Below are 25227 nucleotides of genomic sequence, written 5' to 3' on the forward strand. Positions count from 1 at the left end.
TATAGTGTAGTGTATAGTGTAGTGTAGTGTACTAGTACAGCACTAGTGTGTAGTGTAGTGTATAGTGTAGTGTATAGTGTAGTGTATAGTGTAGTGTACTAGTACAGCACTAGTGTGTAGTGTAGTGTGTAGTGTAGTGTACTAGTACAGCACTAGTGTGTAGTGTAGTGTATAGTGTAGTGTATAGTGTAGTGTATAGTGTAGTGTACTAGTACAGCACTAGTGTGTAGTGTAGTGTGTAGTGTAGTGTACTAGTACAGCACTAGTGTGTAGTGTAGTGTGTAGTGTAGTGTACTAGTACAGCACTAGTGTATAGTGTAGTGTGTAGTGTAGTGTGTAGTGTAGTGTACTAGTACAGCACTAGTGTATAGTGTAGTGTGTAGTGTAGTGTGTAGTGTGTAGTGTAGTGTATAGTGTAGTGTAGTGTACTAGTACAGCACTAGTGTATAGTGTAGTGTGTAGTGTAGTGTGTAGTGTAGTGTACTAGTACAGCACTAGTGTGTAGTGTATAGTAGTGTAGTGTGTAGTGTAGTGTACTAGTACAGCACTAGTGTATAGTGTAGTGTATAGTGTAGTGTATAGTGTAGTATACTAGTACAGCACTAGTGTGTAGTGTATAGTAGTGTAGTGTATAGTGTAGTGTATAGTGTAGTATACTAGTACAGCACTAGTGTATAGTGTAGTGTATCGTGTAGTGTATCATGTAGTATACTAGTACAGCACTAGTGTGTAGTGTATACTATAGTGTAGTGTATAGTGTAGTGTATAGTGTAGTGTATAGTGTAGTGTATAGTGTAGTATACTAGTACAGCACTAGTGTATAGTGTAGTGTGTAGTGTAGTGTATCGTGTAGTGTAGTGTATAGGTACGAGTGACGTCACATTTTTAAGCTACGAGTGACGTCACATCTTCAACCGATGGGTGACGTCACGCCTTCAAACTACGGTCGACTTTGAATATTTAAACCGCGAGTGACGTCACATATTTAAGCTACGAGTGACGTCACATCTTCAACTGATGGGTGACGTCACGCCTTCAAACTACGGTCGACTTTGAATATTTAAACCGCGAGTGACGTCTCACATCTTCAAACCGCGGTTGACGTCACACCTTCAAACTAATGGTGACGTCACATATTCAAATTACGGGTGACGTCACATATTCAAATTACGGGTGACGTCACAACTTCACCTGAGGACGGCTGCTTCCGTTGCGGCCGAAACGTCGTGAAAATTATTTTATTATGTTTTATTTTATTATTTCATCACTTCCCTTCTACGTGACTTTACCGAAAGAACCAAGAAGACGTCGCATATTTTAAGCCGACGTGTCACACTTTCAATTGACGCGTGACGTCATACCTTCAAACCACGGGTGACGTCACACATTCAAACTACGGGCAACGTCACATATTCAAATTACGGGTGACGTCACAACTTCCAACCGCGGACGACGTCGCATATCGTGGCAGGTTTTTACCCTTTTAAACTGGTACAAAACTGACACCTTTATTCAAGGCATCATGTTTGCAATGACCACAACACAAGCGGTCAAAAAAGCAAACAAAAAGAAACAACTCTGATGATGACGATAATAATATGCACTGTCCTTGAAGTTGATTGGCCCACACCCGAGACAGCTTTCTTTAGAGCCTAGTCCCCATTGGTGTTGGACCAGATGACACCAGAAGGCGCACAACTCAAACACAGTGCACTATCAGAGTCTTGAGAGCTCGGGGATAAGCATTTACATTATGAGATCTCTTTTAGCAGTGGCAAAATATAGTGGTAGGCAGAGGTGTGGACTCGAGTCATGTGACTTGGACTCGAGTCAGACTCGAGTCATGAATTTGATGACTTGCGACTCGACTTGGACTTGCATAACAATGACTTTGTCCCACCTCTGAGATGTGGACTCGAGTCATGTGACTTGGACTCGAGTCAGACTCGAGTCATGAATTTGATGACTTGCGACTCGACTTGGACTTGCATAACAATGACTTTGTCCCACCTCTGAGATGTGGACTCGAGTCATGTGACTTGGACTCGAGTCAGACTCGAGTCATGAATTTGATGACTTGCGACTCGACTTGGACTTGCATAACAATGACTTTGTCCCACCTCTGAGATGTGGACTCGAGTCATGTGACTTGGACTCGAGTCAGACTCGAGTCATGAATTTGATGACTTGCGACTCGACTTGGACTTGCATAACAATGACTTTGTCCCACCTCTGGTGGTAGGTTTTTACCCTTTTAAACTGGTACAAAACTGACACCTTTATTCAAGGCATCATGTTTGCAATGACCACAACACAAGCAGTCAATGAAGCAAACAAAAAGAAGCAACTCTGATGACGATAATAATATGAACTGTCCTTGAAGTTGATTGGCCCACACCCGAGACGGCTTTCTTTAGACTACTTTGACCGCTTGTGTTGCGGTCATTGCAAACATGATGCCTTGAATAAAGGTGTCAGTTTTGTACCAGTTGAAAAGGGTAAAACCCTACCACTATATTTTGCCACTGCTAAAAGAGATCTCATAGTGTAAATGCTTATCCCCGAGCTCTCAATACTCTGATAGTGCACTGTGTTTGAGTTGTGCGCCTTCTGGTGTCATCTGGTCCAACACCAATGGGGACTAGGCTCTAAAGAAAGCCGTCTCGGGTGTGGACCAATCAACTTCAAGGACAGTTCATATTATTATCATCATCATCAGAGTTGTTTCTTTTTGTTTGCCTTTTTTCACCGCTTGTGTTGTGCTTATTGCAAACATGATGCCTTGAATAAAGGTGTCACTTTTGTACCAGTTTAAAAAAGGGTAAAAACCCTACCACGATATTTTGCCGCTGCTAAACGAGATCTCGTAATGACGTCGCATATTTTAAGGCGACGTGTCACACTTTACATTTCCGGATGACGTCACGCCTTCAAACGCGCGTGGTGACGTCATCCCGATAGTTTATAACAAACTGACGTCACCCTCCGCGGGCGACGGTCATGGCGGCCGCTGCTGGGCAGGCGCCGTGGTGGTGGTGGTGGGGGGGCAGCGAGTCGTGGCAGGCGGCGGCGGCGGCGGCGATGGCCGCGCTGCCTCCTCCCGCCGTCGCCGTCGCCACTCCGCTGGGCCTCCTCGTGGCGCTGCTCGTCCTCATTCTCACCCTCGGTCGGTGCGCGCACACACACACACACCCCTGTCACGGGCTGCCCCCCCTCCCTCCCCCTGTCACGTGCTGCTGCCCCCCACCCCCTGACACGGGCTGCCCCCCCTCCCCCTGACACGGGCTGCTGCCCCCCACCCCCTGACACGGGCTGCCCCCCCTCCCCCTGACACGGGCTGCCCCCCCACCCCCTGACACGGGCTGCCCCCCATCCCCCTGTCACGTGCTGCTGCCCCCCACCCCCTGACACGGGCTGCCCCCCCTCCCCCTGTCACGTGCTGCCCCCCCTCCCTCCCCCTGTCACGTGCTGCTGCCCCCCACCCCCTGACACGGGCTGCCCCCCCTCCCCCTGACACGGGCTGCCCCCCCTGACCCTGTCACGGGCTGCCCCCCCTGACCCTGTCACGTGCTGCTCCCCCACCCCCTGACACGGGCTGCCCCCCCTCCCCCTGACACGGGCTGCCCCCCCTCCCCCTGTCACGTGCTGCTGCCCCCCACCCCCTGACACGGGCTGCCCCCCCTCCCCCTGTCACGTGCTGCCCCCCCTCCCTCCCCCTGTCACGTGCTGCTGCCCCCCACCCCCTGACACGGGCTGCCCCCCCTCCCCCTGTCACGGGCTGCCCCCCCTGACCCTGTCACGTGCTGCCCCCATCCCCCTGTCACGTGCTGCCCCCCTCCCCCCTGTCACGTGCTGCCCCCCACCCCCTGACACGGGCTGCCCCCCCTCCCCCTGTCACGGGCTGCCCCCCCTGACCCTGTCACGTGCTGCCCCCATCCCCCTGTCACGTGCTGCCCCCCTCCCCCCTGTCACGTGCTGCCCCCCACCCCCTGACACGGGCTGCCCCCCCTCCCCCTGTCACGTGCAGCCCCCCTGACCCTGTCACGTGCTGCCCCCATCCCCCTGTCACGTGCTGCCCCCATCCCCCTGTCACGTGCTGCCCCCCCCACCCTGTCACGTGCTGCTGCCCCCCCCCCTGTCACGTGCTGCCCCCCCCTGTCACGTGCTGCCCCCCTGCCCCCGTCACGTGCTGCTGCCCCCCTCGTGACGAACCCCACGCGGCGAATCGGATGGCGGTGGACGTGGCCATTGGGGTCCTCCTGTTTGTGGTGGTGGTTGTCGTTGTGTACAGGAGTGGTGTTGTGTACATTAGTGTTGTTGTTGTGTATAGGGGTGTTGTTGTGTTGTTTACAGGGGTGTTGTGTTGTTTACAGGAGTGATTATGTTGTGTATAGGTGTGTTGTTGTGTACATGAGTGGTGTGTTGTTGGTGTGTACATGAGTGGTGTGTTGTTGGTGTGTACATGAGTGGTGTGTTGTTGTTGTGTATAGGGGTGTTGTGTTGTTGGTGTGTACATGAGTGGTGTGTTGTTGGTGTGTACATGAGTGGTGTGTTGTTGTTGTGTACATGAGTGGTGTGTTGTTGGTGTGTACATGAGTGGTGTGTTGTTGTTGTGTATAGGGGTGTTGTGTTGTTGGTGTGTACATGAGTGGTGTGTTGTTGGTGTGTACATGAGTGGTGTGTTGTTGGTGTGTACATGAGTGGTGTGTTGTTGTTGTTGTGTACATGAGTGGTGTGTTGTTGTTGTGTACATGAGTGGTGTGTTGTTGTTGTGTACATGAGTGGTGTGTTGTTGTTGTGTATAGGGGTGTTGTTGTTGTGTACATGAGTGGTGTGTTGTTGTTGTGTACATGAGTGGTGTGTTGTTGTTGTGTACATGAGTGGTGTGTTGTTGTTGTGTACATGAGTGGTGTGTTGTTGTTGTGTACATGAGTGGTGTGTTGTTGGTGTGTACATGAGTGTTGTTGTTGTTGTTGTGTACATGAGTGGTGTGTTGTTGTTGTGTACATGAGTGGTGTGTTGTTGTTGTGTATAGGGGTGTTGTTGTTGTGTACATGAGTGGTGTGTTGTTGTTGTGTACATGAGTGGTGTGTTGTTGTTGTGTACATGAGTGGTGTGTTGTTGTTGTGTACATGAGTGGTGTGTTGTTGTTGTGTACATGAGTGGTGTGTTGTTGGTGTGTACATGAGTGGTGTGTTGTGTATAGGGGTGTTGTTGTTGTGTACATGAGTGTTGTTGTTGTGTATAGGGGTGTTGTTGTTGTGTACATGAGTGTTGTTGTTGTGTATAGGGGTGTTGTTGTTGTGTACATGAGTGTTGTTGTTGTGTATAGGGGTGCTGTGTATGTTGTTGTGTACATGAGTGTTAATGTTGATGTTGTTGTTGATGTTGTTGTGTGTAGGGGTGTTGTGTATGTTGTTGTTGTTGTTTACAGGAGTGTTGTTGTTGTTGTTGTGTGTAGGGGTGTTGTGTATGTTGTTGTTGTTTACAGGAGTGTTGTTGTGTGTAGGAGCGTTGTGTATGTTGTTGTTGTTGTTTACATGAGTGTTGTTGTTGTGTGTTGGGGTGTTGTGTATGTTGTTGTGTACATGAGTGTTAATGTTGATGTTGTTGTTGTTGTGTGTAGGGGTGTTGTGTATGTTGTTGTTGTTGTTTACATGAGTGTTGTTGTTGTTGTTGTTGTGTGTAGGGGTGTTGTGTATGTTGTTGTTGTTGTTGTTTACATGAGTGTTGTTGTTGTTGTGTGTAGGGGTGTTGTGGTTTGCGCGACGCGGGAGGGAGGCGAGGAGGAGCGTCGTGCTGCTGCTGGGACCGTGCAACGCAGGGAAGACGCTCACCTTCCTGCGCGTGAGACACAACAACCACCACAACACAACCACAACAACGCAACAACCACAACAACCACCACAACGCAACAACACTCACACAACACACACACAACACATGGAAGACGCTCACGTTCCTGCGCGTGAGACACAACAACCACCACCACAACCACCACAACGCAACAACCACCACAACAACCACCACAACGCAACAACCACAACAACCACCACAACGCAACAACACTCACACAACACACACACAACACATGGAAGACGCTCACGTTCCTGCGCGTGAGACACAACAACCACCACCACAACCACCACAACGCAACAACCACAACAACCACCACAACGCAACAACACTCACACACAACACTCACACAACACTCACACACAACACAGGGAAGACGCTCACCTTCCTGCGCGTGAGACACAACAACCACCACAACACAACAACCACCACAACAACCACCACAACCACCACAACACTCACACACAACACAGGGAAGACGCTCACCTTCCTGCGCGTGAGACGCAACAACCACCACCACAACAACCACAACAACCACCACCACCACAACCACAACGCAACAACCACCACCACAACAACCACAACAACCACCACCACCACAACCACAACGCAACAACCACCACCACAACACTCACACACAACACAGGGAAGACGCTCACGTTCCTGCGCGTGAGACGCAACAACCACCACCACAACAACAACCACCACCACAACAACCACCACCACGACCACGACCACAACCACCACAACGCAACAACCACCACAACTCAACACAACACATACACACAACACTCACACACACACACAACGCAACACACACATACAACACTCACACACACACAACACACTCGCACAACACTCACACACACAACACACACACACACTCACACAACACTCACACACACACAACACTCACACACAACACTCACACACACACAACACACTCACACACAACACTCACACACACACACACAACACACACACCACACACACAACACTCACACACACACAACACACTCGCACAACACTCACACACACAACACACACACCACTCACACAACACTCACACACACACAACACACTCACACAACACTCACACACACACAACACACTCACACACAACACTCACACACACACAACACACTCACACAACACTCACACACACAACACACACACCACTCACACAACACTCACACACACACAACACACTCACACAACACTCACACACACACAACACACACCACACACACAACACTCACACACACACAACACACTCACACAACACTCACACACACACAACACACTCACACAACACTCACACAACACTCACACAACACACTCACACAACACACACACAACACACAACACACTCACACAACACTCACACACACACAACACACTCACACAACACTCACACAACACTCACACAACACACTCACACAACACACACACAACACACAACACACTCACACAACACTCACACAACACTCACACAACACACTCACACAACACTCACACACACACAACACACTCACACAACACTCACACAACACTCACACAACACACTCACACAACACTCACACAACACAACACACACCACACACACAACACTCACACACACACAACACACTCACACAACACTCACACAACACACTCACACAACACACTCACACAACACTCACACAACACAACACACACCACACACACAACACTCACACAACACACTCACACAACACTCACACAACACTCACACAACACACTCACACAACACTCACACACACACAACACACTCACACAACACTCACACAACACTCACACAACACACTCACACAACACTCACACAACATGTCTCTGTGTCTCTCCCGTGTCTCTGTGTCTCCCGTGTGTGTGTCCGTGTCTCACTCACCACGTCACTCACCACGTCACTCACCACGTCACTCACCATGTCACTCACCACGTCACTCACCACGTCACCCACCACGTCACTCACCATGTCACCCACCACGTCACTCACCATGTCACCCACCACGTCACCCACCACGTCACCCACCACGTCACCCACCACGTCACCCACCACGTCACCCACCACGTCACTCACCACGTCACTCACCATGTCACCCACCACGTCACCCACCACGTCACCCACCACGTCACTCACCACGTCACCCACCACGTCACCCACCACGTCACCCACCACGTCACCCACCACGTCACTCACCACGTCACTCACCACGTCACTCACCACGTCACTCACCACGTCACTCACCACGTCACCCACCACGTCACTCACCACGTCACCCACCACGTCACCCACCACGTCACCCACCACGTCACTCACCACGTCACCCACCACGTCACCCACCACGTCACTCACCACGTCACCCACCACGTCACTCACCACGTCACCCGCCACGTCACTCGCCACGTCACTCACCACGTCACCCACCACGTCACTCGCCACGTCACCCGCCACGTCACTCACCACGTCACCCACCACGTCACCCACCACGTCACCCACCACGTCACCCACCACGTCACTCACCACGTCACCCACCACGTCACCCACCACGTCACTCACCACGTCACTCACCACGTCACCCACCACGTCACCCACCACGTCACTCACCACGTCACCCACCACGTCACCCACCACGTCACTCACCACGTCACCCACCACGTCACTCACCACGTCACTCACCACGTCACTCACCACGTCACCCACCACGTCACCCACCACGTCACTCACCACGTCACCCACCACGTCACCCACCACGTCACCCACCACGTCACCCACCACGTCACTCACCACGTCACTCACCACGTCACTCACCACGTCACCCACCACGTCACCCACCACGTCACTCACCACGTCACTCACCACGTCACTCACCACGTCACTCACCACGTCACTCACCACGTCACTCACCACGTCACCCACCACGTCACTCGCCACGTCACTCGCCACGTCACCCACCACGTCACCCACCACGTCACTCGCCACGTCACTCGCCACGTCACTCGCCACGTCACCCACCACGTCACTCACCACGTCACTCGCCACGTCACTCGCCACGTCACCCACCACGTCACCCACCACGTCACTCGCCACGTCACCCGCCACGTCACTCGCCACGTCACCCACCACGTCACTCGCCACGTCACTCACCACGTCACCCACCACGTCACTCGCCACGTCACCCACCACGTCACCCGCCACGTCACTCACCACGTCACTCACCACGTCACCCACCACGTCACCCACCACGTCACTCGCCACGTCACTCGCCACGTCACCCACCACGTCACTCACCACGTCACTCACCACGTCACTCACCACGTCACCCACCACGTCACTCACCACGTCACTCACCACGTCACCCACCACGTCACTCACCACGTCACCCACCACGTCACTCACCACGTCACTCACCACGTCACTCGCCACGTCACTCACCACGTCACCCACCACGTCACCCACCACGTCACTCACCACGTCACTCACCACGTCACTCACCACGTCACTCACCACGTCACTCACCACGTCACTCACCACGTCACTCGCCACGTCACTCGCCACGTCACCCGCCACGTCACTCACCACGTCACTCACCACTCACCACGTCACTCACCACGTCACTCACCACGTCACTCGCCACGTCACTCACCACGTCACCCACCACGTCACCCACCACGTCACCCACCACGTCACTCACCACTCACCACGTCACTCACCACGTCACTCACCACGTCACTCGCCACGTCACTCGCCACGTCACTCGCCACGTCACTCACCACGTCACCCACCACGTCACCCACCACGTCACTCACCACGTCACTCACCACGTCACCCACCACGTCACCCACCACGTCACTCACCACGTCACTCACCACGTCACTCACCACGTCACTCACCACGTCACTCACCACGTCACTCACCACGCCACTCACCACGTCACTCACCACGTCACTCACCACGTCACTCACCACGTCACTCACCACGTCACTCACCACGTCACTCACCACGTCACTCACCACGTCACTCACCACGTCACTCACCACGTCACCCACCACGTCACTCACCACGTCACTCACCACGTCACTCACCACGTCACCCACCACGTCACCCACCACGTCACCCACCACGTCACTCACCACGTCACTCACCACGTCACCCACCACGTCACCCACCACGTCACCCACCACGTCACCCACCACGTCACTCACCACGTCACTCACCACGTCACTCGCCACGTCACTCACCACGTCACTCACCACGTCACTCACCACGTCACTCACCACGTCACCCACCACGTCACTCACCACGTCACTCACCACGTCACTCACCACTCACCACGTCACTCACCACGTCACTCACCACGTCACTCACCACGTCACTCGCCACGTCACTCACCACGTCACTCACCACGTCACTCACCACGTCACCCACCACGTCACTCACCACGTCACCCACCACGTCACCCGCCACGTCACTCACCACTCACTCATCACTCACTCACCACGTCACCCACCACGTCACCCACCACGTCACCCACCACGTCACTCACCACGTCACCCACCACGTCACCCGCCACGTCACTCGCCACGTCACTCACCACGTCACTCACCACGTCACTCACCACGTCACCCACCACGTCACTCACCACGTCACTCACCACGTCACCCACCACGTCACCCGCCACGTCACTCGCCACGTCACTCACCACGTCACTCACCACGTCACTCACCACGTCACTCACCACGTCACCCACCACGTCACCCACCACGTCACTCACCACGTCACTCACCACGTCACTCACCACGTCACCCACCACGTCACTCACCACGTCACCCACCACGTCACTCACCACGTCACTCACCACGTCACTCACCACGTCGCTCACCACGTCACTCACCACGTCACTCACCACGTCACTCACCACGTCACTCACCACGTCACCCACCACGTCACTCACCACGTCACCCACCACGTCACTCACCACGTCACTCACCACGTCACTCACCACGTCACTCACCACGTCACCCACCACGTCACCCACCACGCCACTCACCACGTCACTCACCACGTCACTCACCACGTCACCCACCACGTCACTCACCACGTCACTCACCACGTCACCCACCACGTCACTCACCACGTCACTCACCACGTCGCTCACCACGTCACTCACCACGTCACCCACCACTCACACACCACGCCACTCACCACGTCACTCACCACGTCACTCACCACGTCGCTCACCACGTCACTCACCACGTCACTCACCACGTCACCCACCACTCACTCACCACGTCACTCACCACGTCGCTCACCACGTCACTCACCACGTCACTCACCACGTCACCCACCACTCACTCATCACGTCGCTCACCACGTCGCTCACCACGTCACTCACCACGTCACCCACCACTCACTCACCACGTCACTCACCACGTCACTCACCACGTCACTCACCACGTCACCCACCACTCACACACCACGTCGCTCACCACGTCGCTCACCACGTCACTCACCACGTCACTCACCACGTCACCCACCACGTCACTCACCACGTCACCCACCACGTCACCCACCACGTCACTCACCACGTCACCCACCACGTCACTCACCACGTCACCCACCACGTCACTCACCACGTCACCCACCACGTCACTCACCACGTCACCCACCACGTCACTCACCACGTCACTCACCACGTCACTCACCACGTCACTCACCACCACGTGTCTCACCACCACGTGTCTCACCACCACGTGTCTCACTCACCACGTCACTCACCACCACGTGTCTCACCACCACGTGTCTCACTCACCACGTCACTCACCACGTCGCTCACCACGTCACCCACCACGTCACTCACCACGTCACTCACCACGTCACTCACCACGTCACTCACCACCGCGTGTCTCTCTCACCGCGTGTCTCTCTGCCAGTTGCTCACAGGGAGACACAGGGACACACAGATGTCCTTCGAGGTGAACTCGGCTCCATACCAAGCAGCACCCAACAAGGTGAGGCAACTCGCAGACACAGACAAAGATCCCCCGTGTAGCCTCTAACAGACTGTAGGGGCAAGTGCTGTTAGTAGCAGCACCTATGAAGGCCGGCACGGCACACGAGGGGGTGGGTGGCCAGCACCACGCCCGGCCGCCTTTGTCTCCCCAGTGCTAGCGATGTTTACACCACACTCATTTGAGGCTGAGTCGACCTAGGGGAGGCCCAGGACCGGTTCAGATAATCGTCACCGGCGGTGTTGGCCGAGAGCGGGAATCGAACTCGGGTCGCCGGCTTCGTAGCGCAGCGTGGCGCTAACCACTACACCCACCACTTAATTTGGTGTGGTTAATGTGGTGGTGGTGGTTGTTGTTGATGTGGTGGTGGTTGTTGTGGTGGTGTTTGTTGTTGTTGACGTGGTGGTTGTTGTTGTTGACGTGGTTGTTGTTGACGTTGTTGTTGACGTGGTGGTTGTTGTTGTTGACGTGGTGGTTGTTGTTGTTGACGTGGTTGTTGTTGACGTTGTTGTTGACGTGTTTGTTGTTGTTGACGTGGTGGTTGTTGTTGTTGACGTGGTTGTTGTTGACGTTGTTGTTGACGTGTTTGTTGTTGTTGACGTGGTGGTTGTTGTTGTTGACGTGGTTGTTGTTGTTGACGTGGTTGTTGATGTGGTTGTTGTTGTTGACGTGGTGGTTGTTGTTGTGGTTGCCCAGGGAGTGGTGACGCTGGTGGACGTCCCGGGCCACGCCAGCGTTCGCGTCGACGCCATCGAGCGCTTGAAGCACGGAGCGAGGTGCAACCACAACCACAACCACAACAACCACAACAACCATCATCACCACAACCACCAACAACCACAACAACCATCACAACAACCACCATCACACCAACCACAACAACCACAACAACCACCATCACACCAACAACCACCATCACACCATCACAACAACCACCATCACAACAACAACCACAACCACCATCACACCATCACAACAACCACCATCACAACAACAACCACAACAACCACAACAACCACAACCACCATCACAACAACCACCATCACACCAACCACAACCACAACAACAACCATCACACCAACAACCACCATCACACCAACAACCACAACCACCATCACAACAACCACAACCACAACAACAACCATCACACCAACAACCACCATCACACCAACAACCACAACCATCATCACAACAACCACAACCACCAATAACTACCAACAACCACCATCACAACAACAACCAACAACCACAATAAAAACAGCTACAATAACAACAACCACAATGACAACAATATCCACAGCAACAATCACAACAACCACAACAACAACATCCACAACAACCTAAGGCAACAGCAACCATCATCAATCCCAGCACCACCACCACTTGACTGATGGTGGTGGTGGTGGTGATGGTGGTGGTGGTGATGATGATGATGATGATGGTGGTGATGATGATGGTGGTGGTGGCGGTGGCGATCGTGATGATGATGATGGTGGTGATGATGATGATGGTGGTGATGATGATGATGGTGGTGGTGGTGGTGATGATGATGATGGTGATGATGATGGTGATGATGATGGTGGTGGTGGTGCGGGGCGGTGGTGGTGGTGATGATGATGGTGGTGGTGATTATGGTGGTGTAGGGCGGTGGTGGTGGTGGTGATGGTGGTGGCGATGGTGGTGGCGATGATGGTTGTGATGATGGCGATGATGGCGATGATGATGGTGGCGATGATGGTGGTGGTGGTGGTGATGATGATGATGATGGCGATGATGATGGTGGTGGTGGTGATGATGATGGCGATGGTGGTGGTGGTGATGAAGGTGGTGGTGGTGATGATGGTGATGATGGTGGTGGCGATGGTGATGATGATGGCGATGATGATGATGATGGTGGTTGTGCAGGGCGGTGGTGGTGGTGGCGATGGTGATGATGATGGCGGTGGTGGTGGTGGTGATGATGGAGATGATGGTGGTGGCGATGGTGATGATGATGGCGATGGTGGTGGTGGTGATGAAGGTGGTGGTGGTGGTGATGAAGGTGGTGGTGGTGGTGGTGGTGGTGATGATGATGGTGATGATGATGATGATGGTGGTGGTGGTGCAGGGCGGTGGTGGTGGTGGTGGACAGCGTCGCCTTCCAGAAGGAGGTGAAGGAGGTGGCTGAGACGCTGTACGCCGTGCTCACAGACAAGGCCTTGAGTAGGCCCGACACGCCGCTTCTCGTCGCGTGCAACAAGCAGGGTACCCGCAGACGACTCGCGTGCACACACTCGCGTGCACACACTCGCGTGCACACACTCGCGTGCACACACTCGCGTGCACACACTCGCGTGCACACACTCGTGCACACACTCGCTCCCACGCACACCGAGGCTTCTCGGTGTGTGCCTGTGTAGCGCACGGGCGGACACGGGGTACAACGCAGGCAGCCGTCCTCAGGTGAAATTTGGACACGGGGTAGTCGCAGGAGGACCACCTTCTCTTTTATTCCGTGACACCGTTCCGGCCGTTCATGCTCACCGGATCACCGCCGCCTCCTCTCTCTCCGTCTCTACCGCGCTGCCGTGCAAGCCCGGCATGGACGTGGCCCTCACCGCGTTGCACCGACGGCGTCGACGGCCAACCACTGTTCGGCCGCGGCGATTATGGAGTGAAGGCGGCGAGACGCGTCCACTCGCAGAACCGGCAGCCCAGAGCTCTCCTCGGCACGGCCTGGCCCCGCCCTGACCCCGCCCTGACCCCGCCGCGACCCCGCCCTGACCCCGCCCTGACCCCGCCCTGACCTCGCCCTGACCCCGCCCTGACCCCGCCCCGCCCCGACCCCGCCCTGACCCCGTCCTGACCCCGCCCTGACCCGTGACCCTTGCCCCAGTTCCTCCGCCCTGCCGGCACACAGCCGTGTAGTTGTAGAGACACACACACACAGCGTGTAGACGTAGACACAAACACTGTGTAGACGTAGACACACACACTGTGTAGACGTAGACACACACACACTGTGTAGACGTAGACACACACACACTGTGTAGACGTAGACACACACACACTGTGTAGACGTAGACACACACACACTGTGTAGACGTAGACACACACACACTGTGTAGACGTAGACACACACACACAGCGTGTAGACGTAGACACACACACACTGTGTAGACGTAGACACACACAGCGTGTAGACGTAGACACACACAGCGTGTAGACGTAGACACACACACACAGCGTGTAGACGTAGACACACACACACAGCGTGTAGACGTAGACACACACACACACAGCGTGTAGACGTAGACACACACACACACAGCGTGTAGACGTAGACACACACACACTGTGTAGACGTAGACACACACACACTGTGTAGACGTAGACACACACACACTGTGTAGACGTAGACACACACACACTGTGTAGACGTAGACACACATACACAGCGTGTAGACGTAGACACACACACACACAGCGTGTAGACGTAGACACACACACACACAGCGTGTAGACGTAGACACACACACTGTGTAGACGTAGACACACACACACTGTGTAGACGTAGACACACACACACAGCGTGTAGACGTAGACACACACACTGTGTAGACGTAGACACACACACACAGCGTGTAGACGTAGACACACACACTGTGTAGACGTAGACACACACACTGTGTAGACGTAGACACACACACTGTGTAGACGTAGACACACACACACAGCGTGTAGACGTAGACACACACACTGTGTAGACGTAGACACACACACACTGTGTAGATGTAGACACACACACAGCGCGTAGACGTAGACACACACACTGTGTAGACGTAGACACACACACTGTGTAGACGTAGACACACACACACTGTGTAGACGTAGACACACACACTGTGTAGACGTAGACACACACACTGTGTAGACGTAGACACACACACTGTGTAGACGTAGACACACACACTGTGTAGACGTAGACACACACACTGTGTAGACGTAGACACACACACACACTGTGTAGACGTAGACACACACACACACAGCGTGTAGACGTAGACACACACACACACTGTGTAGACGTAGACACACACACACTGTGTAGACGTAGACACACACACACACTGTGTAGACGTAGACACACACACACTGTGTAGACGTAGACACACACACACTGTGTAGACGTAGACACACACACTGTGTAGACGTAGACACACACACACACAGCGTGTAGACGTAGACACACACACACAGCGTGTAGACGTAGACACACACACTGTGTAGACGTAGACACACACACTGTGTAGACGTAGACACACACACTGTGTAGACGTAGACACACACACTGTGTAGACGTAGACACACACACTGTGTAGACGTAGACACACACACTGTGTAGACGTAGACACACACACACTGTGTAGACGTAGACACACACACACACTGTGTAGACGTAGACACACACACACACAGCGTGTAGACGTAGACACACACACACACTGTGTAGACGTAGACACACACACACTGTGTAGACGTAGACACACACACTGTGTAGACGTAGACACACACACATAGCGTGTAGACGTAGACACACACACTGTGTAGACGTAGACACACACACAGCGTGTAGACGTAGACACACACACTGTGTAGACGTAGACACACACACAGCGTGTAGACGTAGACACACACACTGTGTAGACGTAGACACACACACTGTGTAGACGTAGACACACACACAGCGTGTAGACGTAGACACACACACTGTGTAGACGTAGACACACACACACAGCGTGTAGACGTAGACACACACACTGTGTAGACGTAGACACACACACACAGCGTGTCGACGTAGACACACACACACAGCGTGTAGACGTAGACACACACACACAGCGTGTAGACGTAGACACACACACTGTGTAGACGTAGACACACACACTGTGTAGACGTAGACACACACACACTGTGTAGACGTAGACACACACACACAGCGTGTCGACGTAGACACACACACACAGCGTGTAGACGTAGACACACACACACTGTGTAGACGTAGACACACACACAGCGTGTAGACGTAGACACACACACTGTGTAGACGTAGACACACACACACAGCGTGTAGACGTAGACACAACAACAACAACAACCGCCATTCGCCACTAAGTGGCGGTGACGTCACCACGACGCTTGTGCCAGGCCATGTGCACCTTGAGGCCACGTGAAGTGTCGAACGCCCGCTGGCAGGAGGTCACGGGGCAGACCCAGCAGGTGCCACGGGTCGACTGACCGAGATGACCGAGATGACTGGCTGATGCACCACCTGTGCCCCCTACACACACACATACACCGTGTGTGTGTGTGTGTGTAGAGACACTGTGTGTGTGTGTTGAGGCACCGAGTTCGATTATCCGAACCGCTACCTGGGCCTCACCTAGGTCGACTCGGCCTCAAATGTAGCACCTGGTGCGGTGTGCAGTAAACAGCGCCCCTCGGGGAGACAAAGGCGGCCGGGCGTGCGTTGGTGCTCGCCCGCCCACCACCTCGTGCGCCTCGGTCGGTTCGCGCGAACAACGTGGGGTGTGTGTGTGTGTGTCTCTACACCACGCGGGGTGTGCGCGTGTCTCTGTGCAGATGTCAGCTTGGCCAAATCTGCCTCCCTCATTAAAATGCAACTGGAGAAAGAGTTGTGAGTGTCACATACACACATAACACGCACAACGCACACGCGTGTGCGTGCACACACGCGTGTACCCATACACACATGTTCATATACATGCGAACATACGCACGCATGTACACACACGTGCATACACACACACACACACGTGTGTACACGTGCGTGTGTGTGTACACGTGTAAAGACGAATTGACACACTTCTCTTGAGATGGCACTTTTATTGAAGACGCGTTCACTTGACACAGGCAGAGACCCCCACCGCACTCACAGCTGACTCCCCTGTCACTACCTCCCGTGGCCACCAGTCCCTTCACACTCACAGCTGACTCCCCTGTCATTACCTCCCATGGCCACCGGTCCCTTCACACTCACAGCTGACTCCCCTGTCATTACCTCCCATGGCCACCAGTCCCTTCGCACTCACAGCTGACTCCCCTGTCATTACCTCCCATGGCCACCGGTCCCTTCGCACTCACAGCTGACTCCCCTGTCATTACCTCCCATGGCCACCGGTCCCTTCGCGCTCACAGCTGACTCCCCTGTCATTACCTCCCGTGGCCACCAGTCCCTTCGCACTCACAGCTGACTCCCCTGTCATTACCTCCCATGGCCACCGGTCCCTTCGCGCTCACAGCTGACTCCCCTGTCATTACCTCCCGTGGCCACCAGTCCCTTCGCACTCACAGCTGACTCCCCTGTCATTACCTCCCATGGCCACCAGTCCCTTCACACTCACAGCTGACTCCCCTGTCATTACCTCCCATGGCCACCAGTCCCTTCACACTCACAGCTGACTCCCCTGGCATTACCTCCCGTGACCACCAGTCCCTTCACACTCACAGCTGACTCCCCTGTCATTACCTCCCATGGCCACCAGTCCCTTCACACTCACAGCTGACTCCCCTGTCATTACCTCCCGTGGCCACCAGTCCCTTCACACTCACAGCTGACTCCCCTGTCATTACCTCCCGTGGCCACCAGTCCCTTCACACTCACAGCTGACTCCCCTGTCATTACCTCCCATGGCCACCGGTCCCTTCGCACTCACAGCTGACTCCCCTGTCATTACCTCCCATGGCCACCAGTCCCTTCGCACTCACAGCTGACTCCCCTGTCATTACCTCCCGCGGCCACCAGTCCCTTCACACTCACAGCTGACTCCCCTGTCATTACCTCCCGTGGCCACCAGTCCCTTCACACTCACAGCTGACTCCCCTGTCATTACCTCCCGCGGCCACCAGTCCCTTCACACTCACAGCTGACTCCCCTGTCATTACCTCCTGTGGCCACCAGTCCCTTCACACTCACAGCTGACTCCCCTGTCATTACCTCCCATGGCCACCGGTCCCTTCGCACTCACAGCTGACTCCCCTGTCATTACCTCCCATGGCCACCAGTCCCTTCACACTCACAGCTGACTCCCCTGTCATTACCTCCCGCGGCCACCAGTCCCTTCACACTCACAGCTGACTCCCCTGTCATTACCTCCCGCGGCCACCAGTCCCTTCGCACTCACAGCTGACTCCCCTGTCATTACCTCCCGTGGCCACCAGTCCCTTCACACTCACAGCTGACTCCCCTGTCATTACCTCCCGCGGCCACCAGTCCCTTCACACTCACAGCTGACTCCCCTGTCATTACCTCCCGTAGCCACCAGTCCCTTGACACTCACAGCTGACTCCCCTGTCATTACCTCCTGTGGCCACCGGTCCCTTCACACTCACAGCTGACTCCCCTGTCATTACCTCCCGTGGCCACCAGTCCCTTCACACTCACAGCTGACTCCCCTGTCATTACCTCCCATGGCCACCGGTCCCTTCGCACTCACAGCTGACTCCCCTGTCATTACCTCCCATGGCCACCAGTCCCTTCGCACTCACAGCTGACTCCCCTGTCATTACCTCCCATGGCCACCGGTCCCTTCGCGCTCACAGCTGACTCCCCTGTCATTACCTCCCGTGGCCACCAGTCCCTTCGCACTCACAGCTGACTCCCCTGTCATTACCTCCCATGGCCACCAGTCCCTTCACACTCACAGCTGACTCCCCTGGCATTACCTCCCATGGCCACCAGTCCCTTCACACTCACAGCTGACTCCCCTGTCATTACCTCCCATGGCCACCAGTCCCTTCGCACTCACAGCTGACTCCCCTGTCATTACCTCCCGTGGCCACCAGTCCCTTCACACTCACAGCTGACTCCCCTGTCAATACCTCCCGTGGCCACCAGTCCCTTCGCACTCACAGCTGACTCCCCTGTCATTACCTCCCGTGGCCACCAGTCCCTTCGCACTCACAGCTGACTCCCCTGTCATTACCTCCTGTGGCCACCAGTCCCTTCGCACTCACAGCTGACTCCCCTGTCATCACCTCCCATGGCCACCAGTCCCTTCGCACTCACAGCTGACTCCCCTGTCATTACCTCCCATGGCCACCAGTCCCTTCGCACTCACAGCTGACTCCCCCGTCATTACCTCCCATGGCCACCAGTCCCTTCGCACTCACAGCTGACTCCCCTGTCATCACCTCCCATGGCCACCAGTCCCTTCGCACTCACAGCTGACTCCCCTGTCATTACCTCCCATGGCCACCAGTCCCTTCGCACTCACAGCTGACTCCCCTGTCATCACCTCCCATGGCCACCAGTCCCTTCGCACTCACAGCTGACTCCCCTGTCATTACCTCCCGTAGCCACTAGTCCCTTCACACTCACAGCTGACTCCCCTGTCATTACCTCCCGTGGCCACCAGTCCCTTCGCACTCACAGCTGACTCCCCTGTCATTACCTCCCGTAGCCACCAGTCCCTTCACACTCACAGCTGACTCCCCTGTCATTACCTCCCGTGGCCACCAGTCCCTTCACACTCACAACTGACTCCCCTGTCATTACCTCCCGTGGCCACCAGTCCCTTCGCACTCACAGCTGACTCCCCTGTCATTACCTCCCGTGTCCACCAGTCCCTTCACACTCACAGCTGACTCCCCTGTCATTACCTCCCGTGTCCACCAGTCCCTTCACACTCACAGCTGACTCCCCTGTCATTACCTCCCGTGGCCACCAGTCCCTTCACACTCACAACTGACTCCCCTGTCATTACCTCCCGTGGCCACCAGTCCCTTCGCACTCACAGCTGACTCCCCTGTCATTACCTCCCGTGTCCACCAGTCCCTTCACACTCACAGCTGACTCCCCTGTCATTACCTCCCGTGTCCACCAGTCCCTTCACACTCACAGCTGACTCCCCTGTCATTACCTCATGTGGCCACCAGTCCCTTCGCACTCACAGCTGACTCCCCTGTCATTACCTCCCGTGTCCACCAGTTCCTTCACACTCACAGCTGACTCCCCTGTCATTACCTCCCGTGTCCACCAGTCCCTTCGCACTCACAGCTGACTCCCCTGTCATTACCTCCCGTGGCCACCAGTCCCTTCACACTCACAGCTGACTCCCCTGTCATTACCTCCCGTGGCCACCAGTCCCTTCGCACTCACAGCTGACTCCCCCGTCATTACCTCCCATGGCCACCAGTCCCTTCACACTCACAGCTGACTCCCCTGTCATTACCTCCCGTGGCCACCAGTCCCTTCACACTCACAGCTGACTCCCCTGTCATTACCTCCCGTGGCCACCAGTCCCTTCGCACTCACAGCTGACTCCCCTGTCATTACCTCCCGTGTCCACCAGTCCCTTCACACTCACAGCTGACTCCCCTGTCATTACCTCCCGTGTCCACCAGTCCCTTCACACTCACAGCTGACTCCCCTGTCATTACCTCCCGTGGCCACCAGTCCCTTCGCACTCACAGCTGACTCCCCTGTCATCACCTCCCGTGGCCACTAGTCCCTTCGCACTCACAGCTGACTCCCCTGTTATCACCTCCCGTGGCCACCAGTCCCTTCGCACTCACAGCTGACTCCCCTGTCATCACCTCCCGTGGCCACTAGTCCCTTCGCACTCACAGCTGACTCCCCTGTCATCACCTCCTGTGGCCACCAGTCCCTTCGCACTCACAGCTGACTCCCCTGTTATCACCTCCCGTGGCCACTAGTCCCTTCGCACTCACAGCTGACTCCCCTGTCATCACCTCCCGTGGCCACCAGTCCCTTCGCACTCACAGCTGACTCCCCTGTTATCACCTCCTGTGGCCACCAGTCCCTTCGCACTCACAGCTGACTCCTCTGTCATCACCTCCTGTGGCCACCAGTCCCTTCGCACTCACAGCTGACTCCCCTGTCATCACCTCCCGTGGCCACCAGTCCCTTCGCACTCACAACTGACTCCCCTGTTATCACCTCCCGTGGCCACTAGTCCCTTCGCACTCACACTGCAGGCTGACTCCCCTGTCATTACCTCCCGTGGCCACCGGTCCCTTCACACTCACAGCTGACTCCCCTGTCATTACCTCCCGTGTCCACCAGTCCCTTCACACTCACAGCTGACTCCCCTGTCATTACCTCCCGTGGCCACCAGTCCCTTCGCACTCACAGCTGACTCCCCTGTCATTACCTCCCGTGGCCACCAGTCCCTTCACACTCACAGCTGACTCCCCTGTCATTACCTCCCGTGGCCACTAGTCCCTTCGCACTCACAGCTGACTCCCCTGTCATTACCTCCCATGGCCACCGGTCCCTTCGCACTCACAGCTGACTCCCCTGTCATTACCTCCCATGGCCACCAGTCCCTTCGCACTCACAGCTGACTCCCCTGTCATTACCTCCCGTGGCCACTAGTCCCTTCGCACTCACAGCTGACTCCCCTGTCATTACCTCCCATGGCCACCAGTCCCTTCGCACTCACAGCTGACTCCCCTGTCATCACCTCCCGTGGCCACTAGTCCCTTCGCACTCACAGCTGACTCCCCTGTCATTACCTCCCATGGCCACCGGTCCCTTCACACTCACAGCTGACTCCCCTGTCATTACCTCCCATGGCCACCAGTCCCTTCACACTCACAGCTGACTCCCCTGTCATTACCTCCCGTGGCCACCAGTCCCTTCACACTCACAGCTGACTCCCCTGTCATTACCTCCCATGGCCACCAGTCCCTTCACACTCGCAGCTGACTCCCCTGTCATTACCTCCTGTGGCCACCAGTCCCTTCACACTCACAGCTGACTCCCCTGTCATTACCTCCCATGGCCACCAGTCCCTTCACACTCACAGCTGACTCCCCTGTCATTACCTCCCATGGCCACCAGTCCCTTCACACTCACAGCTGACTCCCCCGTCATTACCTCCCATGGCCACCAGTCCCTTCGCACTCACAGCTGACTCCCCCGTCATTACCTCCCGTGGCCACCAGTCCCTTCGCACTCACAGCTGACTCCCCCGTCATTACCTCCCATGGCCACCAGTCCCTTCACACTCACAGCTGACTCCCGTCATTACCTCCCATGGCCACCAGTCCCTTCACACTCACAGCTGACTCCCGTCATTACCTCCCATGGCCACCAGTCCCTTCACACTCACAGCTGACTCCCCTGTCATTACCTCCCATGGCCACCAGTCCCTTCACACTCACAGCTGACTCCCCTGTCATTACCTCCCGTGGCCACCAGTCCCTTCACACTCACAGCTGACTCCCCTGTCATTACCTCCCGTGGCCACCAGTCCCTTCACACTCACAACTGACTCCCCTGTCATCACCTCCCGTGACCACCGGTCCCTTCACACTCACAGCTGACTCCCCTGTCATTACCTCCCGTGGCCACTAGTCCCTTCGCACTCACAGCTGACTCCCCTGTCATTACCTCCCATGGCCACCAGTCCCTTCGCACTCACAGCTGACTCCCCTGTCATCACCTCCCGTGGCCACTAGTCCCTTCGCACTCACAGCTGACTCCCCTGTCATTACCTCCCATGGCCACCGGTCCCTTCACACTCACAGCTGACTCCCCTGTCATTACCTCCCATGGCCACCAGTCCCTTCACACTCACAGCTGACTCCCCTGTCATTACCTCCCGTGGCCACCAGTCCCTTCACACTCACAGCTGACTCCCCTGTCATTACCTCCCATGGCCACCAGTCCCTTCACACTCGCAGCTGACTCCCCTGTCATTACCTCCTGTGGCCACCAGTCCCTTCACACTCACAGCTGACTCCCCTGTCATTACCTCCCATGGCCACCAGTCCCTTCACACTCACAGCTGACTCCCCTGTCATTACCTCCCATGGCCACCAGTCCCTTCACACTCACAGCTGACTCCCCCGTCATTACCTCCCATGGCCACCAGTCCCTTCGCACTCACAGCTGACTCCCCCGTCATTACCTCCCGTGGCCACCAGTCCCTTCACACTCACAGCTGACTCCCCCGTCATTACCTCCCATGGCCACCAGTCCCTTCACACTCACAGCTGACTCCCCTGTCATTACCTCCCATGGCCACCAGTCCCTTCACACTCACAGCTGACTCCCCTGTCATTACCTCCCGTGGCCACCAGTCCCTTCACACTCACAGCTGACTCCCCTGTCATTACCTCCCGTGGCCACCAGTCCCTTCACACTCACAACTGACTCCCCTGTCATCACCTCTCGTGACCACCGGTCCCTTCACACTCACAGCTGACTCCCCTGTCATCACCTCCCGTGGCCACCAGTCCATTCGCACGGCATGTAGGCTCTGTTGTCATTACGCACGCACATGTACATGTTCACACACACGTACATGTCCGTGAGCGGGAATCCGACTCGGGTCCGTGACCCCCGCCCTCTCCGTGACCCCCGCCCTCTCCGTGACCCCCGCCCTCTCCGTGACCCCCAGGACGACCCTGCGGGTGACGCAGGCGGCCGCCCTGACCTCCACGACGGGACGCGGCGCTGCGTCCGGCGCCCTGGGGGGCGGCGCGGCCTTCAGTTTCTCTCAGCTGGGGGGGGGCGGCGTGGTGGAGTTCACGGAGTGCGACGCTCGCAGCGACGCAGGCCTGCGTAGCGTGGTCACCTGGCTCGCCCGCCTGGGGTAGACTCACTCAATCGCCTGGGGTAGACTCACTCACTCGCCTGGGGTAGACTCACTCACTCGCCTGGCTCACCCACTCGGAGCACTCAGCACCCTGCACCCTCACCACGTCCGCCGTCACCCACTCAACCGCTCGCCCGCCCACTCACCCACTCGCCCACCCACTTGCTCATTCGCCCGCCCACTCACTCACCCACCCACTCACTTGCTCATTCGCCCGCCCACTCACCCGCCCACTCACCCACCCACTCACCCACCCACTCACCCACCCACTGACCCACCCACTGACCCACCCACTCACTCGCCCACCCACTCACCCGCCCGCCCACCCAGCACGGTTGGCTACGTACGGTGAAAAAGAAGTTCCACACACACACACCACACTTCCCGCCCCGCCAACAACAATTAAAGACGAGCTTTGTGGTAACCCGTGTCCGTGGCGGTGATCCCCTGTCTCTGTGTTGACGATGTCTCCATAGCGGTGATGGTGGTGGCAGCGATGTTTCCGTGGTGGCAGCGATGGCCTCGTGTACACGCAGCCCTGGTGTGTACACGCGCTGTGTGTGTACACGCTGTGTGAGTACACGCTGTGTGTGTACACACGCTGTGTGTGTACACGCGCTGTGTGTGTACACGCGCTGTGTGTGTACACGCTGTGTGTGCACACGCTGTGTGTGTGCACACGCTGTGTGTGTGCACGCGCTGTGTGTGCACG

The 25227-nt window shown here is 55.9% G+C and overlaps 1 protein-coding gene across 1 annotated transcript; it reads left to right on the plus strand.

Annotated features, from left to right (window-relative positions):
* The first annotated feature begins 2975 nt into the window (after window positions 1–2975).
* Window positions 2976–24944, plus strand: SRPRB (SRP receptor subunit beta). The gene is made up of 7 exons (XM_078882860.1): window positions 2976–3166; window positions 5750–5847; window positions 11809–11886; window positions 12583–12662; window positions 13994–14130; window positions 17509–17563; window positions 24318–24944. Exons 1-7 carry the CDS (start codon window positions 3001–3003, stop codon window positions 24514–24516), a joined length of 813 nt encoding a protein of 270 aa, XP_078738986.1. The 5' UTR covers window positions 2976–3000; the 3' UTR covers window positions 24517–24944.
* Window positions 24945–25227: the final 283 nt, after the last annotated feature.

Source organism: Lampetra fluviatilis, chromosome 67 (assembly GCF_964198595.1).
Source record: "Lampetra fluviatilis chromosome 67, kcLamFluv1.1, whole genome shotgun sequence".
Taxonomy (NCBI): domain Eukaryota; kingdom Metazoa; phylum Chordata; class Hyperoartia; order Petromyzontiformes; family Petromyzontidae; genus Lampetra; species Lampetra fluviatilis.